The sequence below is a fragment of the chloroplast genome of Adiantum capillus-veneris (genome assembly GCF_014529385.1).
Source record: "Adiantum capillus-veneris chloroplast, complete genome".
Classification (NCBI taxonomy): domain Eukaryota; kingdom Viridiplantae; phylum Streptophyta; class Polypodiopsida; order Polypodiales; family Pteridaceae; genus Adiantum; species Adiantum capillus-veneris.
The window spans coordinates 23,029-38,141 of record NC_004766.1 but is presented as its reverse complement, the minus strand read 5'-3'; the positions used below and the strand labels follow the sequence as shown (position 1 = coordinate 38,141).

The 15,113-nt window shown below is 41.5% G+C and overlaps 8 protein-coding genes and 8 non-coding genes across 16 annotated transcripts, besides 1 other annotated feature; 13 read left to right on the top strand and 3 right to left on the bottom strand. All coding sequences in view use genetic code 11, as the record gives it.

The window, feature by feature from the left end:
- Positions 1-15,113: part of a sequence feature (large single copy region; LSC) that runs on past both edges of the window.
- Positions 18-2,222, top strand: psaB (photosystem I P700 chlorophyll a apoprotein A2). Its single transcript is given in 1 exon segment — positions 18-2,222. A coding segment is annotated over 1 exon segment (2,205 nt).
- rps14 (ribosomal protein S14) lies at positions 2,356-2,658 on the top strand. The gene has a single exon. It carries the CDS (start codon positions 2,356-2,358, stop codon positions 2,656-2,658), a length of 303 nt encoding a protein of 100 aa, NP_848058.1.
- trnfM lies at positions 2,868-2,941 on the top strand. Its single transcript has one exon. It is a non-coding gene; the product is annotated as a tRNA-Met (tRNA).
- On the top strand, positions 3,126-3,197 carry trnT. Its single transcript has one exon. It is a non-coding gene; the product is annotated as a tRNA-Thr (tRNA).
- Positions 4,347-5,408, top strand: psbD (photosystem II protein D2). The gene has a single exon. The coding sequence runs from the start codon at positions 4,347-4,349 to the stop codon at positions 5,406-5,408; it is 1,062 nt and encodes a 353-aa protein (NP_848057.1).
- psbC (photosystem II 44 kDa protein) lies at positions 5,392-6,777 on the top strand. Its single transcript has one exon. It carries the CDS (start codon positions 5,392-5,394, stop codon positions 6,775-6,777), a length of 1,386 nt encoding a protein of 461 aa, NP_848056.3.
- Positions 7,075-7,163, bottom strand: trnS. Its single transcript has one exon. It is a non-coding gene; the product is annotated as a tRNA-Ser (tRNA).
- On the top strand, positions 7,547-7,735 carry psbZ (photosystem II protein Z). Its single transcript has one exon. The coding sequence runs from the start codon at positions 7,547-7,549 to the stop codon at positions 7,733-7,735; it is 189 nt and encodes a 62-aa protein (NP_848055.1).
- Positions 7,996-8,066, top strand: trnG. The gene has a single exon. It is a non-coding gene; the product is annotated as a tRNA-Gly (tRNA).
- On the top strand, positions 8,377-8,448 carry trnC. Its single transcript has one exon. It is a non-coding gene; the product is annotated as a tRNA-Cys (tRNA).
- Positions 8,893-8,985, top strand: petN (cytochrome b6/f complex subunit VIII). The gene is given in 1 exon segment: positions 8,893-8,985. A coding segment is annotated over 1 exon segment (93 nt).
- psbM (photosystem II protein M) lies at positions 9,899-10,006 on the bottom strand. Its single transcript is given in 1 exon segment — positions 9,899-10,006. A coding segment is annotated over 1 exon segment (108 nt).
- Positions 10,425-10,497, top strand: trnE. Its single transcript has one exon. It is a non-coding gene; the product is annotated as a tRNA-Glu (tRNA).
- On the top strand, positions 10,659-10,740 carry trnY. The gene has a single exon. It is a non-coding gene; the product is annotated as a tRNA-Tyr (tRNA).
- Positions 10,855-10,928, bottom strand: trnD. The gene has a single exon. It is a non-coding gene; the product is annotated as a tRNA-Asp (tRNA).
- On the top strand, positions 11,873-15,088 carry rpoB (RNA polymerase beta subunit). The gene is given in 1 exon segment: positions 11,873-15,088. A coding segment is annotated over 1 exon segment (3,216 nt).

The following is a 15,113-nucleotide window of genomic DNA, read 5'->3' as shown; positions in this document are numbered from 1 at the left end:
AGGATTTGAGAAACATTATGGTATCAAGATTTCCAAAGTTCAGCCAGGGTCTATCCCAGGACCCAACTACTCGTCGTATCTGGTTTGGCATAGCCACTGCGCATGATTTTGAAAGTCATGACGATACTACCGAAGAACGTCTCTATCAAAAAATATTTGCATCTCACTTTGGTCAGTTAGCTATTATTTTTCTATGGACCTCTGGGAATTTGTTCCACGTAGCTTGGCAGGGCAACTTTGAAACATGGGTACAGGACCCATTACATGTCAGGCCGATTGCCCATGCCATTTGGGATCCTCATTTTGGTCAACCGGCGGTCGAAGCCTATACCCGGGGGGGGTCCGCGGGCCCGGTCAATATTGCCTATTCCGGCGTATATCAGTGGTGGTACACTATTGGTTTACGCAATAACGAAGATCTCTACACCGGAGCCATTTTTCTGCTAGCTGTTGCTGCTTTGTTCCTACTAGCTAGCTGGTTACACCTCCAACCCAAATGGAAACCAAGCATCTCCTGGTTCAAAAATGCTGAATCTCGTCTTAATCATCACCTATCAGGATTATTTGGAGTGAGTTCCCTAGCTTGGACAGGCCACTTGATTCATGTAGCTATTCCCGAAGCAAGGGGCGGGCATGTCAGATGGAACGATTTATTGACTACTGCCCCGCATCCCCAGGGGTTGGGACCTTTTTTTTCGGGTCAATGGAGCGTTTACTCGCAAAATCCTGACTCTAACACCCATTTGTTCAATAGCAACCAAGGAGCAGGAACAGCTATTCCAACTTTTCTGGGGGGATTCCATCCACAAACTCAAAGTTTGTGGCTAACTGATATGGCTCATCACCACCTAGCAATAGCCGTCGTGTTTATAATTGCCGGCCATATGTACAGAACTAACTTTGGTATTGGACACAGCATGAAAGAAATTTTGGATGCTCACATTCCCCCGGGAGGTAAGCTGGGACGTGGACACCGGGGACTTTATGATACGGTGAATAATTCTCTCCACTTCCAATTAGGACTTGCTTTAGCTGCTTTGGGAGTCATCACCTCCCTTGTTGCACAACATATGTATTCCTTACCCGCCTATGCTTTTCTAGCGCAGGATTATACGACCCAAGCAGCACTATATACTCACCACCAATACATTGCCGGGTTTATCATGGCAGGAGCTTTTGCACATGGAGCCATCTTCTTTCTTAGAGATTATGATCCCGAGCAGAATAGAGATAATGTGTTGGCAAGAATGTTAGAGCACAAAGAAGCAATTATATCTCACCTAAGTTGGGCTAGTTTATTTCTGGGTTTTCATACGTTAGGTCTTTATGTTCATAACGATGTAATGCTAGCCTTCGGGACTCCGGAAAAACAGATTCTTATTGAACCCGTATTTGCTCAGTGGATTCAATCTGCTCATGGTAAAGTTTCATACGGTTTTGACGTGCTTCTATCTTCAGTAGATAGTCCGGCAAGTAATGCTGGTCGGGGCTTGTGGTTACCTGGCTGGTTAGACGCTGTTAACAGTAGCAATAATTCGTTATTTTTAACGATTGGTCCCGGGGATTTTCTCGTTCACCACGCCATTGCTTTAGGTTTACACACCACTACACTAATTTTGGTGAAAGGTGCTTTAGATGCACGCGGGTCCAAGTTGATGCCGGATAAGAAAGAATTTGGTTATAGTTTTCCTTGCGATGGCCCCGGCCGAGGGGGAACTTGCGACATTTCTGCCTGGGATGCTTTCTACTTAGCTGTCTTTTGGATGCTGAACACAATTGGATGGGTTACCTTCTATTGGCACTGGAAACACATCACTTTATGGCAGGGCAATGCTGCTCAATTCAACGAATCTTCTACGTATCTAATGGGATGGCTAAGAGATTATTTATGGCTAAATTCCTCGCAGCTTATTAATGGCTATAACCCCTTTGGTATGAACAGCTTATCTGTGTGGGCATGGATGTTTTTGTTTGGGCATCTCGTGTGGGCTACCGGGTTTATGTTTTTGATTTCGTGGCGCGGTTACTGGCAAGAACTCATCGAAACTTTAGCTTGGGCTCATGAAAGAACGCCTCTTGCAAATATGATACGGTGGAAAGATAAACCGGTTGCCCTTTCTATCGTTCAAGCGCGACTGGTTGGATTAGCGCACTTCTCCGTGGGTTATATATTTACCTACGCAGCTTTCTTGATAGCATCTACATCAGGTAAATTTGGCTAGTCTTCATCTTTGTTCAACTACAAAATTGCTTGTTCCCGCGTCAGATTTACCCTCACTATCCTTTCTACTCGGCACACCGACTGCCTACTTGTTTCGTAGTAATAATACAACTCTGCTCACCTACCTACCAATTATGGCAAAAAAAAGTCTTATTGAAAAGGAGAATAGTAAGAAAAAATTGGTGAAAAAATATAATCTTCTTCGCCAATTTTTGAGACGAGAGATTAAGAATAGTTTGCGGATCCAGGATAAACTAATTATTTCCGAAAAATTGCAATCTCTACCACGCAACAGTGCACGCGTTCGTCTCCGTAACCGGTGCTCCCTAACCGGACGACCCAGATCCAATTATCGAGATTTTGGTTTTTCCAGACACGTACCCCGCGAGATGGCACACACCTGTGTCTTGCCTGGAGTGTTGAAATCGAGTTGGTAGAAAAACTACTTACCCCCCCCCCCCGCCTTATCTACCGCTTGTTTAGAGAATTGAAATCTTATCTATTTATCGATAGATAAATAGATAAGATAGGATGGATAGATAAAATACTGCAATTTACTCATCTTCATCATTTTTGTTTATGCATTATTTATGTCCAATGTAATTCTTTAAGAGATGTATAATACTTACGTTAGAGGCATTAACTACGCGGGGTGGAGCAGCTTGGTAGCTCGCGAGGCTCATAACCTCGAGGTCACGGGTTCAAATCCCGTCTCCGCAAAGTCAATTGTCAATTCTTTTTCCAATTTACCGGAAGTTCCTACCGGGGATTAAAGAGAATCAGTTTTTCCTTTCCGTTCTACTGACTTCCCCATGGATGCAGCTTAATTAGTTCAATCGAGGAAATAAAAATTGGGATTCTACCCCATTTTTATCGCCAGTCTATATTTATTCACAGTACATAGGCCCCTTTAACTCAGCGGTAGAGTAACGCCATGGTAAGGCGTAAGCCGTCGGTTCAAATCCGACAAAGGGCTAAAATAGTCATGTAAGATGCTAATAGAGAGAGTAGTTATCCAAAATTTAGATATCCAGTACCATTGGCTAGGAAAAAAAGATACTGGAGTCAACACGAACCCTGTTCGTGGGGGGGGGGGGATCTTAATGTAACTAAGTCATCATGCAAAAAGAATATTGTATTGTCTCCCGCGGTATCGGTAAATCAGTTGGATATACTTTTTTGTACCAGAGACATTTTGGTTATTCTTACCTCGGGAATTAAATGCAAATCTGACGAAAAGACAAACAATAAATAGATTTATCTATTTATTGTTTTATAGATATATATCTTTACATCTGCAGTTGCGAAAGAAGATACAAAAGAAGAATTGTAATTTGGGAAATAGTTTTTCCCTATTCACTGTATTACAAAACAAATTTCAATTACTGAAAAGATTCTTACAAGTCTCTGGTACTCTCCCCTTTTCCACATCTTTCAAACAATTGGAAACCGTTTACACTGCTAGGAGTCTAGATGGAGACATAATTATCCTGTTCGATGCATAAATTTCCGACACACCCTCTGGTTGCTACCTATTTTTGTTAGTCGAGACAAAATATTTTTTTAAGGTTTCCTAGGCATTGGTAGAATAAGTCCCTAAATATCCTCGAAGTAGAGATAGATGCAATAAAAAGCATAAGTTCCGCGTATTCCTATGCATAACATGTGTAAACTCCTTATACTATACTACAAAATTTCGTATTTACCTACCCCGGATTCTCGGAAACAACTCGACTTTCCGTTGGATCAGGTTCGTTGTTGTGTTAAAATGGTTAGCGAAGTCCTGGAAGAAAAGGGGGGCTTACCTACTAAATATCTGACGTGGCAGAAGGGATCTCCCAGAGACAAGAAGGGATGATATATTGGAACGACAAGCAGGGAGGAGAAAGAATTGGGCAAAAATGATGAATAGAATAAATTGAAAGAAAAGTGAAAAAAAAAATGGAAAAGGGCAAGAAGGCCTTGTGAAAATATTACGATTTTTGATCTCGCACGACAAATTCTGATAAAATGACTTATCAACAATCTGGTAATCTCATATTCAAGAGAACTATACCAACTCCTGGAATATAGAAATAGGAATGAGGGACCTAAAAGTGGTTTGGGTAGCTTAGTGGGAACAGATATGACAATTGCCATTGGAAAATCTTCCAAAGAACCGAAAGACTTATTCGACAGTATGGATGACTGGCTCAGGAGAGATCGTTTTGTATTTGTGGGTTGGTCCGGCTTACTACTATTTCCCACCGCTTACTTCGCCCTGGGGGGCTGGTTCACGGGTACGACCTTTGTGACTTCGTGGTATACTCACGGATTAGCAAGTTCTTACTTGGAGGGATGCAATTTCTTGACTGCCGCGGTATCTACCCCTGCTAATAGTTTGGCCCACTCTTTGCTTCTTTTGTGGGGTCCTGAAGCACAGGGGGACTTCACTCGTTGGTGCCAATTGGGGGGTTTATGGACTTTCGTCGCCCTTCATGGTTCTTTCGCCTTAATAGGTTTTATGTTACGCCAATTTGAACTGGCTAGGTCCGTACAATTACGCCCCTACAACGCAGTAGCTTTCTCTGGTCCGATTGCGGTTTTTGTCTCCGTATTTTTGATTTACCCTTTAGGACAATCCGGTTGGTTCTTCGCACCTAGTTTCGGTGTAGCGGCTATCTTCCGATTCATTTTGTTTTTTCAAGGTTTTCATAATTGGACTCTGAATCCATTTCATATGATGGGGGTTGCAGGAGTTCTGGGCGCTGCTCTCCTATGTGCCATTCATGGTGCTACAGTTGAAAATACTCTCTTTGAAGACGGCGACGGTGCAAACACATTTCGGGCGTTCAATCCAACTCAGTCTGAAGAGACTTATTCGATGGTAACTGCAAATCGCTTCTGGTCCCAAATATTTGGTGTCGCTTTTTCCAACAAACGCTGGTTACATTTTTTCATGTTATTTGTGCCAGTGACGGGTTTATGGATGAGTGCTATCGGAGTAGTTGGTCTCGCCTTAAATTTGCGCGCGTATGACTTTGTCTCCCAAGAAATTCGTGCAGCAGAAGATCCCGAGTTCGAGACTTTCTACACAAAGAATATCTTACTAAACGAAGGGATCCGTGCCTGGATGGCAGCTCAGGATCAGCCTCACGAAAATCTTGTATTCCCCGAGGAGGTTTTACCCCGTGGAAACGCTCTTTAATGGAACTCTCTCGCTGGGTGGTCGCGATCAGGAAACCACGGGTTTTGCTTGGTGGGCGGGGAACGCCCGGTTGATTAATTTGTCTGGTAAATTGCTTGGTGCCCACGTAGCTCATGCTGGTCTGATTGTATTTTGGGCTGGAGCTATGAATTTATTTGAAGTAGCTCACTTCGTATCAGAGAAGCCTATGTATGAGCAGGGATTAATTCTACTTCCCCACTTGGCAACCCTGGGTTGGGGGGTAGGTCCTGGCGGGGAAGTGGCCGATACCTTCCCTTACTTTGTTTCCGGAGTGCTACATTTGATTTCTTCCGCAGTTTTGGGTTTTGGAGGCATATATCATGCTTTGATTGGTCCCGAAACTCTGGAAGAATCTTTTCCTTTCTTTGGTTACACTTGGAAGGATAAAAATAAGATGACTACAATTCTCGGTATTCATCTAATATTACTAGGTTTCGGCGCTTTCCTACTGGTTTTCAAAGCACTCTATTTCGGAGGGTTGTATGATACATGGGCACCCGGTGGCGGAGATGTAAGAGAAATTACGAATCTTACTCTAAACCCCAATATTATCTTTGGTTACCTACTAAAGTCTCCGTTTGGCGGAGAGGGATGGATTGCGAGTGTAGATAATCTAGAAGATATTATCGGGGGACATGTGTGGCTCGGATCCATCTGTATTTTCGGCGGGATTTGGCACATATTAACAAAACCGTTTGCCTGGGCTCGTCGAGCTTTTGTGTGGTCCGGGGAGGCTTATTTATCCTACAGCTTGGGAGCTCTAGCCATATTTGGCTTCACTGCCTGCTGTTTCGTCTGGTTCAACAACACAGCATATCCTAGTGAATTTTATGGTCCCACCGGTCCAGAAGCTTCTCAAGCTCAAGCTTTTACCTTCCTCGTTAGAGACCAACGTCTCGGCGCCAACATAGGTTCTGCCCAGGGACCTACTGGGTTAGGAAAATACCTAATGCGTTCCCCCACCGGAGAAATTATTTTTGGGGGCGAAACAATGCGCTTCTGGGATCTTCGTGCTCCTTGGTTAGAACCTCTAAGAGGTCCAAATGGTTTAGATCTTGGTAAGTTGAAAAGGGATATACAGCCATGGCAGGAGCGACGATCTGCGGAATATATGACTCATGCACCCTTAGGCTCCTTAAACTCTGTAGGCGGGGTAGCTACCGAGATTAATGCTGTAAACTATGTATCTCCCCGAAGTTGGTTAGCAACTTCTCACTTTGTTTTGGGATTCTTTTTCTTTGTGGGCCATCTATGGCACGCAGGTAGGGCTCGTGCAGCCGCAGCCGGCTTTGAAAAAGGAATTGACCGCGATACCGAACCCGTTCTTTCTATGACACCCCTTAATTAAAATCCGAAGAATTTGTTTAGATGATGAAAGGGTGATGGCAGAAAAGTAAAATAGGTAAATAATTTCCCACGCGCTAACAAGTGAGGACTTAATAAATTTGCCTCCTCTTCTCTTAATTCATCACATTTATTTAAGATCTATCTATCCAACTGGATAGGTAGATTCCAACTCATCATCTAGTCATATGTTATACACACACAAATAATGGTTTTTTGCAACGTATTGGAGGAGAACCTCTTCGGATCGGAGTAGATCTCAGCTATCACTCTTGCCTCCTTTATGGCTGATCCAAATGTTAGGAGAGAGAGGGATTCGAACCCTCGATGGCATCGAGGTGCCATGCCAGTTTTCAAGACTGGAGCCTTAAACCGCTCGACCATCTCTCCCAAATAGGCGAATTCTTCCTTTGAGATTCGGAGGATAAAAAGTGTAACCCAAGTCTACCAGATGATTGGGGAAGACAATCGAGTTGCGAATGAACCGCAAAAGTTTTTGATTCTAAGATCTATTTGTATAGAGAGAGATTTTTTTTCTACCCTTGCTACGATACAACAGATACGGGGTGAAAATATCGCTACATGAGATAAACATCTTCAATAGCGGGCGGGGTTGAGCTAACTTTTCTAGTTGAGAGGTGTCGTAGGGATTTGATAAATTAGTCTTAGAAATAGACGTTTGTTCCCTACAAATGAAAACTTCGCAGCAGCTCCGTCGGATGCGGATTAAGTGGTACAGAAAATCAATTCCTCATGCGAAAGGAATCGGAATTATGACTACTGCTTTTCAATTTGCTTTATTTGCATTAATTGCTACCTCATTTTTACTAGTTGTTGGTGTGCCTGTGGCGTTTGCGTCTCCCGGAGGATGGTCTGACAACAAAAATATTGTTTTTTCAGGGGCCTCATTATGGATTGGATTAGTTTTTTTGGTAGGTATACCCAATTCCTTCATCTCCTAAAAGTCTGTTTTGGTTCTTCCCCTCGTAACTTACCGTTACGGGTGGGGAATTCAAATGTGAGACGAGATAAATAGATTTTCCACCGCCAGAAAGAAGGATTTGCAATTTGCAATACATAACTCAGTTTAAGTTGATTTCGTAAGAAAAGAAATGAAGTTATGTAGGTAAATTTAATCTTTTCTTATATTAAAAGAAGTGTGTATTAAGGATCTCATTGGCAAAAGATGCAATTTGGTGCGTAAAATAAAATGATGGATTGCGCGGATATAGTTGAGTGGTAAAATTTCTCCTTGCCAAGGAGGTGACGCGGGTTCGATTCCCGCTATCCGCCTACTTTGGGGACAATAAAGAGGTTTGACCCCAAATGAAGAAACATACAAAACTCTTACCTATAGAATAGAAATTTCAAGTTTTTGCAATTCACAATTTCGTTCGAAATTTCGGGGCGAATAACTAGGTTGCAGGTTGTCATTTTCGAAGTGGATGCATATGAAACTAGAAATTTTCATCGGGAGCATAGGGAAACTACTTGTCAGTTTCTAATCTCAGCACTATACTCACTGGTGAGACATTTCGTCTGACCGGCTGAACGTCCTCGATGGTCTTTTCAAGTCGGCATTAGAATAGAATCTTTGAAACGGGGCGATATAGTCAAGCGGTAAGACGTAGGACTGCAAATCCTCAATTCCCCAGTTCGAATCTGGGTATCGCCTGGAAGAAGAAATGGAAAATAACAATTTGGAAGATTAAATTCATCTAATTTTACTCACCCATCTAGGTAGGGTTTTCCGGGGATTGCTTGGTGCGCCGAAATCGGATACAGGTTGAGTTGCTCTATAGCTTGTTATAGCCTAACACATTCCACGTATCTCGACAAATCACGCATCGACAATCCCGAATAAGTATACTACTACTTAGTCAGTAGCAAGTAGGAATTGACAAATCCTACAAAATTATAAAAACTACCCAGTAACATTGGAAAAGACGACTTGGATTTATACATACTCGTTGTTTCTCGCTACTAGGGGGGTATCCTGCAGAAGAAGATATCTGATTCTTATTACGTACTTTGACGCTTCCAAAGATTTAATATGCATCTGAGCTCGAGGCTAGTTAGTTATCGGTAAAATTTGGGGAGTGAAAAGATAGGAATTATAATTACGGATTCAGTCACTATAGCTTGGGCTGCCTTGACGGCAATTTCTACGTTTTCCCTCTCGCTTGTAGTTCGGGGAAGAAGTGGGTTGTGACTTGTGTCGAGTAGCTAATTGATCCTTCGTTAAACGGATCCTTTATCTAGTTAATTTAGGATTAATTTAGGAATTAAATTACACTGCATAGATTTTTTTTTTTTTTTTTGCCTATAAGATTTCTTCTCGTATCAAAATCTGGAAATTGAACAAAAAAAGTAAATAGATATATCTATATTATTTGATTCCGGGGAGAAGAAATTCTATGAGGGGTTTTAACAAACCCAAGATCATTATTTTAACCCTTTACTTCATAAATTGGTATAATGGGGTAATCGGTATTTTACTCCACTGGTGGTTCAAGTTGTAGATATTTCTCTGGGTTTATGACTGCACCCGAGGCAAAAAATTAGTTTTTTTTTTCTTGTATTTTCAGTTGATATGCAGCTAAGCTTATAGTTACGAATGTTTCGCTTGATACCGTTTTAGTGACTATCTCTTTCTTTTAGAATAGAAATGTAAGTAGAACAGATTGAGTTTTCAACCCATGGCTGCTCAGTGAGTGGATCTCATTTCCGGGGGATTTCGTAGAATTGCTAGAATTTGATAGATCGATAACTCTATCAATTTCTAGCAATTCAATCTGGAATTACGGGCAAACAACATAGGCAGAAAAATTCTAAAGAAGCGGGGAGGGGGGAGCAATCATTACGATTAGCAGGAGTAAACTTAACCAGGAAACATCGTTGGGCAGTAACAATTTGGTGATGTGGTAGTATAGTAGCAGCCATATAGGTCCGCGATTTACCCCGGAATACCAAATCTTGTTTCACCGCATTTGCTTTGTGAAAACAAAAAAAAAAATTAATATTTTTTCATCTCCCCCCCCCAGCTACCCCCATAAATTACTATACTATTAACTTTACTAACTTACCAAGAAATCTACTAAGTTACCAATCAGAGTAATTGATAACTACCCATTATTTTGGGCGGCCGTCTGAATGTAAAGAATGAGTAGAAAAGCTGTCGGAATTAGAATGAAAAGTGCAGTGGCTACAAACGCAAGAATGTTTACTTCCGTATTAGTAGTTCAAATCATTAATTGGGAAATAAATTGAGCGGTCCTATCGAGAGGAACTCTCGGATTCCGTTATGAACCTTCGATTTTTAGTTAGTCGGGTTGACCGAATCAAATATTATTAGTTAATAATAAGGCGTTGAAACCAAATTTCTAATATCGATTATGTAGTATATCACACGATTAGGTATGCAATACAAATAGATACCGGGAATACCTATCTCTAACTTCTACAAGCAGTTTAGATCCGCCGCTTCCGCTTCTAGCTAATCGGTCAGCTGCTACAGGGGAAAGTGATATGTTGATAAATTATTTTCCTTATTAGTTTAATGTCGTTAATAAAAACTATTTCTATGGCATCCTTAATCCCTCCATATTGACAACTCGAGGGAAATAACCTAAGCTTCTAGCAGATAATCTGGCCCCCATCGTCTAGAGGCCCAGGACACCTCTCTTTCACAGAGGCGACGGGGATTCGAATTCCCCTGGGGGTATTCGAGTTTCAATAACTTCTTTGCGCACATAACAAGTCTATTGTTACCCCTCCCGGTAAATTTCGGGACAACTGAAAAGAATCGAATGGAAGCTTTTAAATGAAATTGATTAATCGAGCAACAATTCATGTAATAGAATAGAACCAAAATTCCTTTCCTACGGGTCGATGCCCGAGCGGTTAATGGGGACGGACTGTAAATCCGCTGGCGGTGCCTACGCTGGTTCGAATCCAGCTCGACCCAAGAAGTAAAATAGGAAAATCTAAATCTGGGCATATTCTTTATAAGTGGTATCTTTTAGCATCTATGTAAGATGGGTAATAGAACTCCGATTTGTTTCGTTGCAATTTCCCGTATCGGGATTGACGGGTCTCGAACCCGCAGCTTCCGCCTTGACAGGGCGGTGCTCTAACCAATTGAACTACAACCCCGAGTAGCAATTAGCTCAGTTGGAGTGTACGTAGTAATTGTCCCAGAGTCAATGATTCATAATCTAATTTTTGTTAAAACTCCTGTATGAGGGGGGAAAAAATCTTTTTTTTTTTTTTTTTTGACTTTGCTAGGGAATAAAAGAAAAGAAATCGGTTAGAAAATCTTCAGGTTGTAGGAGGTCTTCAATCTGATCTATTTTTCAGAGGCGTTGGCAATAAATTATCCTAACCCTAAGGCAATCTTTTTACAATCTATCTATATCTATCTACCTATCTACAGATAGAATTTTTTATTTGACAAGTACCTCTATTCATGTTGCCCAGAGTTGGAGACGTCACGGATTGGTGTTGGCAAAATCAGTGGGAAGACATCCTACTTTTCCTTCCACTAGATTTTCTTGACAATTAAAATTGCTGATGTGATATAATTACAAAGGACTTCTTTTCTAGATTCCACGTCTACGCGTCAATCGCTGTTTCGCCCCGGATACTACTAAGTTTTCCCGGCAAAAAATTTATCACAGAAGTGATTTTAAGTTTGTAAAATCTGGATTTTGCTTAGGTTCCCATCTCGTGGATCGTCAAAAAGATTTTTTTTTTTTCGGTGCATAAATCCTCTAAATTCTTTTTGAAATATCAAAATATGTGAATAAGATTTCCTGCAGCTTTCTACCTGCTTTAACGAATTTGTTAGAGGAGGAATAAAGAAAGATAATTCAGTGAAAAAAAAAAGTCTACTCATATCTATTTACTCACACCCACTCATATATTTAGATCTATCTAGATTAGATATTCCTCCACCTTTATATCTATATGTATATATAAATCTTTGTCAAAGGAAGGGGGAATTTGCAAATTATATTATTAGAACGATCAGACTGGTCTGTGAAATTTAATTCAGAGGTAGGTCTAGATGTATCACTTCGTTAGGAGGAAGTGGAGGTATGCCCGTACTGCCAGAACTTGCACAAATTCAATTTAAAGGTTTTAGTCGTTTCGTTCATCAAAAATTGCTTAAGGAACTTGAAAATTTCCCAAAAATTGAAGATACAGATAAGGAAGTAGAATTCTGATCTATTGGAAATCAGTACCAATTGACAGAACCTTCTCTCGAAGAGAGAGATGCCGCGTATCAATGTATTACGTATTCCGCTGACCCATATGTACCAGCTTAATTGATTTGTAAGGAAGACCAAATAGTGCAAGAGGAAGATGTACGACTCGGATCTATTCCTTGGATGAATTCCGGAGGAACATTTATTATTAATGGGATCGCTAGAGTTTTAGTCAGTCAAATATTGAGGAGTCCTGGTATTTACTACAATCGGGAGTCGGATCAGAGAGGGATTCTCGCGTATACCAGCACCGCAATTTCAGATCAGGGAGGGAGATTTAAGCTAGAGATAGACGGGAGGAATAGAATATGGGTTCGTATAAGCAAGAAAAAAAAAATATCTATTTTTATTCTACTAGTAGCTATGGGGTTATGCAAAAGAGATATTCTACAAAACTCCCGTTACCCAAGGATTTTTTCAAATATGTTCAAAAGGCAAAAAGAAAGTATTGAATCTCCAGAGGATGCCATAGCAGAGCTGTACAAACACCTATACTCTGCTACAGACGCAGATGTATTCTTTTCGGAATCCATATTTAGGGAATTATAGAAGAGGTTTTTCCAACATAGATGCGAATTAGGACGAATTGGTAGACGAAACCTAAACATCAAGCTAACTCTTGATGTACCCGAAACGGAGTCTTTTTTGCTACCCCAAGACATATTAGCAGCTGCAGATCACTCAGTAGAAATAAGTTACGGAGAGGGCAAACTCGACGATATAGATCATTTGAAAAATCGACGTGTTCGATCCGTTGCAGATTTGCTTCAGGAACAATTGAAATTAGCTCCAAACCGTTTGGAGAATTTGATTCGATAAAATTTATCTAGAGCCGTTAGGCGCAAACGCGCAATCACTCCCCGGGGGTTGGTGACACCCGTGCCAGTAATAGCAGCTTTCAAGGAGTTTTTTGGTTCACACCCCCTTTCGCAATTTTTGGACCAAACAAATCCATTATCTGAAATGGTTCATAAACGAAGATTAAGCTCTGTAGGTCCCGGCGGGTTAACACGTCGAACCGCTAGTTTTCAAGCTAGAGATATTCATTTCAGTCATTATGGTCGCATCTGCCCAATCGAAACATCGGAAGGTATGAATGCTGGCCTGATTTCCTCATTAGCTATTCAGGCAGGAGTTAACACTTCGGGATCTTTGGGGAGCCCTTACCTCGAAATGTCAGATTCGTCTGGGGAGGAGCAGTTAGTCAATTTATCACCCGCAGAAGATGATTATTACCGAGTAGCAAGTGAGAATTTACTATTATCCGAATGGAGAGGTTCGGAGAAGGAAATTATACCAGTGCGATATCAACAAGAGTTTCTCAGCGTTCTCTGGGAACAAGTTGATTTTCGAAGTATTCATCCTCTCCATCATTTTTCCATCGGAGCTTCTCTCATTCCATTCATTGAACATAATGATGCAAACCGTGCTTTGATGGGTTCTACCACGCAACGTCAAGCTGTTCCATTAATTAAGCCCGAAAGATGCATTGTAGGAACTGGGTTGGAAAGTCAAGTAGCTTTGGATTCGGGAAGTGTAGCTATATCCGAACAGGATGGTAAAGTTTGCTATATTGATGGTAATAGAATTGAGCTATCTCTTATCCACGAAGCGAAAAAGAACAAATTGGCTCAACCTACTACAATTGAGGAATTAAAAATATTTGAGCGTTCCAATAATAACACCTGCATGCACCAAAAACCCGCGGTTTCGCTGGGAGAACTCCTGAGAGGCGGAGAAATCGTAGCGGATGGAGCAGCGACTGTCAGGGGGGAACTAGCTCTGGGTAAAAATATATTAGTAGCCTACATGCCGTGGGAAGGATACAACTTCGAAGATGCGGTCTTGATTAGTGAACGCCTTATCTATGAAGATATTTTCACATCTCTTCACATCGAAAAACATGAGGTTGAAATTTGTGCAACAAATCAAGGACCTGAGCGGGTTACCAAGCAAATATCTCAATTGGATGGTTATTTACTTCGACACCTCGACGACGATGGGCTCGTAGAATCAGGATCTTGGGTGGAGGCCGGAGACGTTTTGGTAGGTAAACTGACGCCTCAGGAGGGGGCAAGCTCATCACGTGTTCCAGAAGGAAGATCATTACAAGCTATTTTTGGTATACAACTGGTTAATGCAAGAGAAAGTTGTCTAAGAGTACCTATTGGTGGGAGAGGTCGAGTCACTGATGTGAGGTGGGTATACCCCGAAGATGATGCTACAAATGATTTGGAAGTAATTCATATATATATATTGCAAAGACGTAAGATACAAGTGGGTGACAAGATAGCCGGTAGGCATGGAAATAAAGGTATTGTATCAAAGATAGTACCCAGGCAAGATATGCCCTATTTGCAAAATGGTACGCCGGTTGATATGATACTAAGTCCCTTGGGAGTACCTTCACGAATGAATGTGGGACAGATTTTCGAATGCTTGCTTGGGTTAGCCGGGGAGTTTTCAGAAACTCATTACCGTGTAGTACCCTTTGATGAAAGATATGAACGGGAAGCTTCCAGAAAACTAGTATTTGCCGAACCTCACGAAGCGGGTGCGCGGACCAATAATCCGTGGCTATTCGAACCCAGCCACCCTGGAAAGAGTCGATTGATCGATGGACGAACGGGTGATCCCTTTGGACAATCTATTACAACTGGGAAAGCTTATATAATGAAACTTATTCATCAGGTTGATGATAAGATTCACGCACGATCTAGTGGTCCCTACGCGCTCGTTACACAGCAACCTCTCAAGGGGAAATCGAGACGGGGGGGACAACGAATTGGAGAAATGGAAGTCTGGGCTTCGGAGGGGTTTGGGGTGTCCTACACCTTGCAGGAAATGCTTACAACTAAATCAGATCATATTCAGGCTCGCTACAAAGCACTTAGTGCAATTATGACCGGAAAACCAGTTTGCAAACCTAAAACCGTTCCAGAGTCTTTCCGATTGCTAGTTCGGGAGTTACGACGTATGGGCCTAAATTTGGAACGCAATTTCATACCTGAAGAAGATTTGGGAAGGGAATTTGAAAACATTTGATATTTCCTTGAAATTTCTCTCGTGA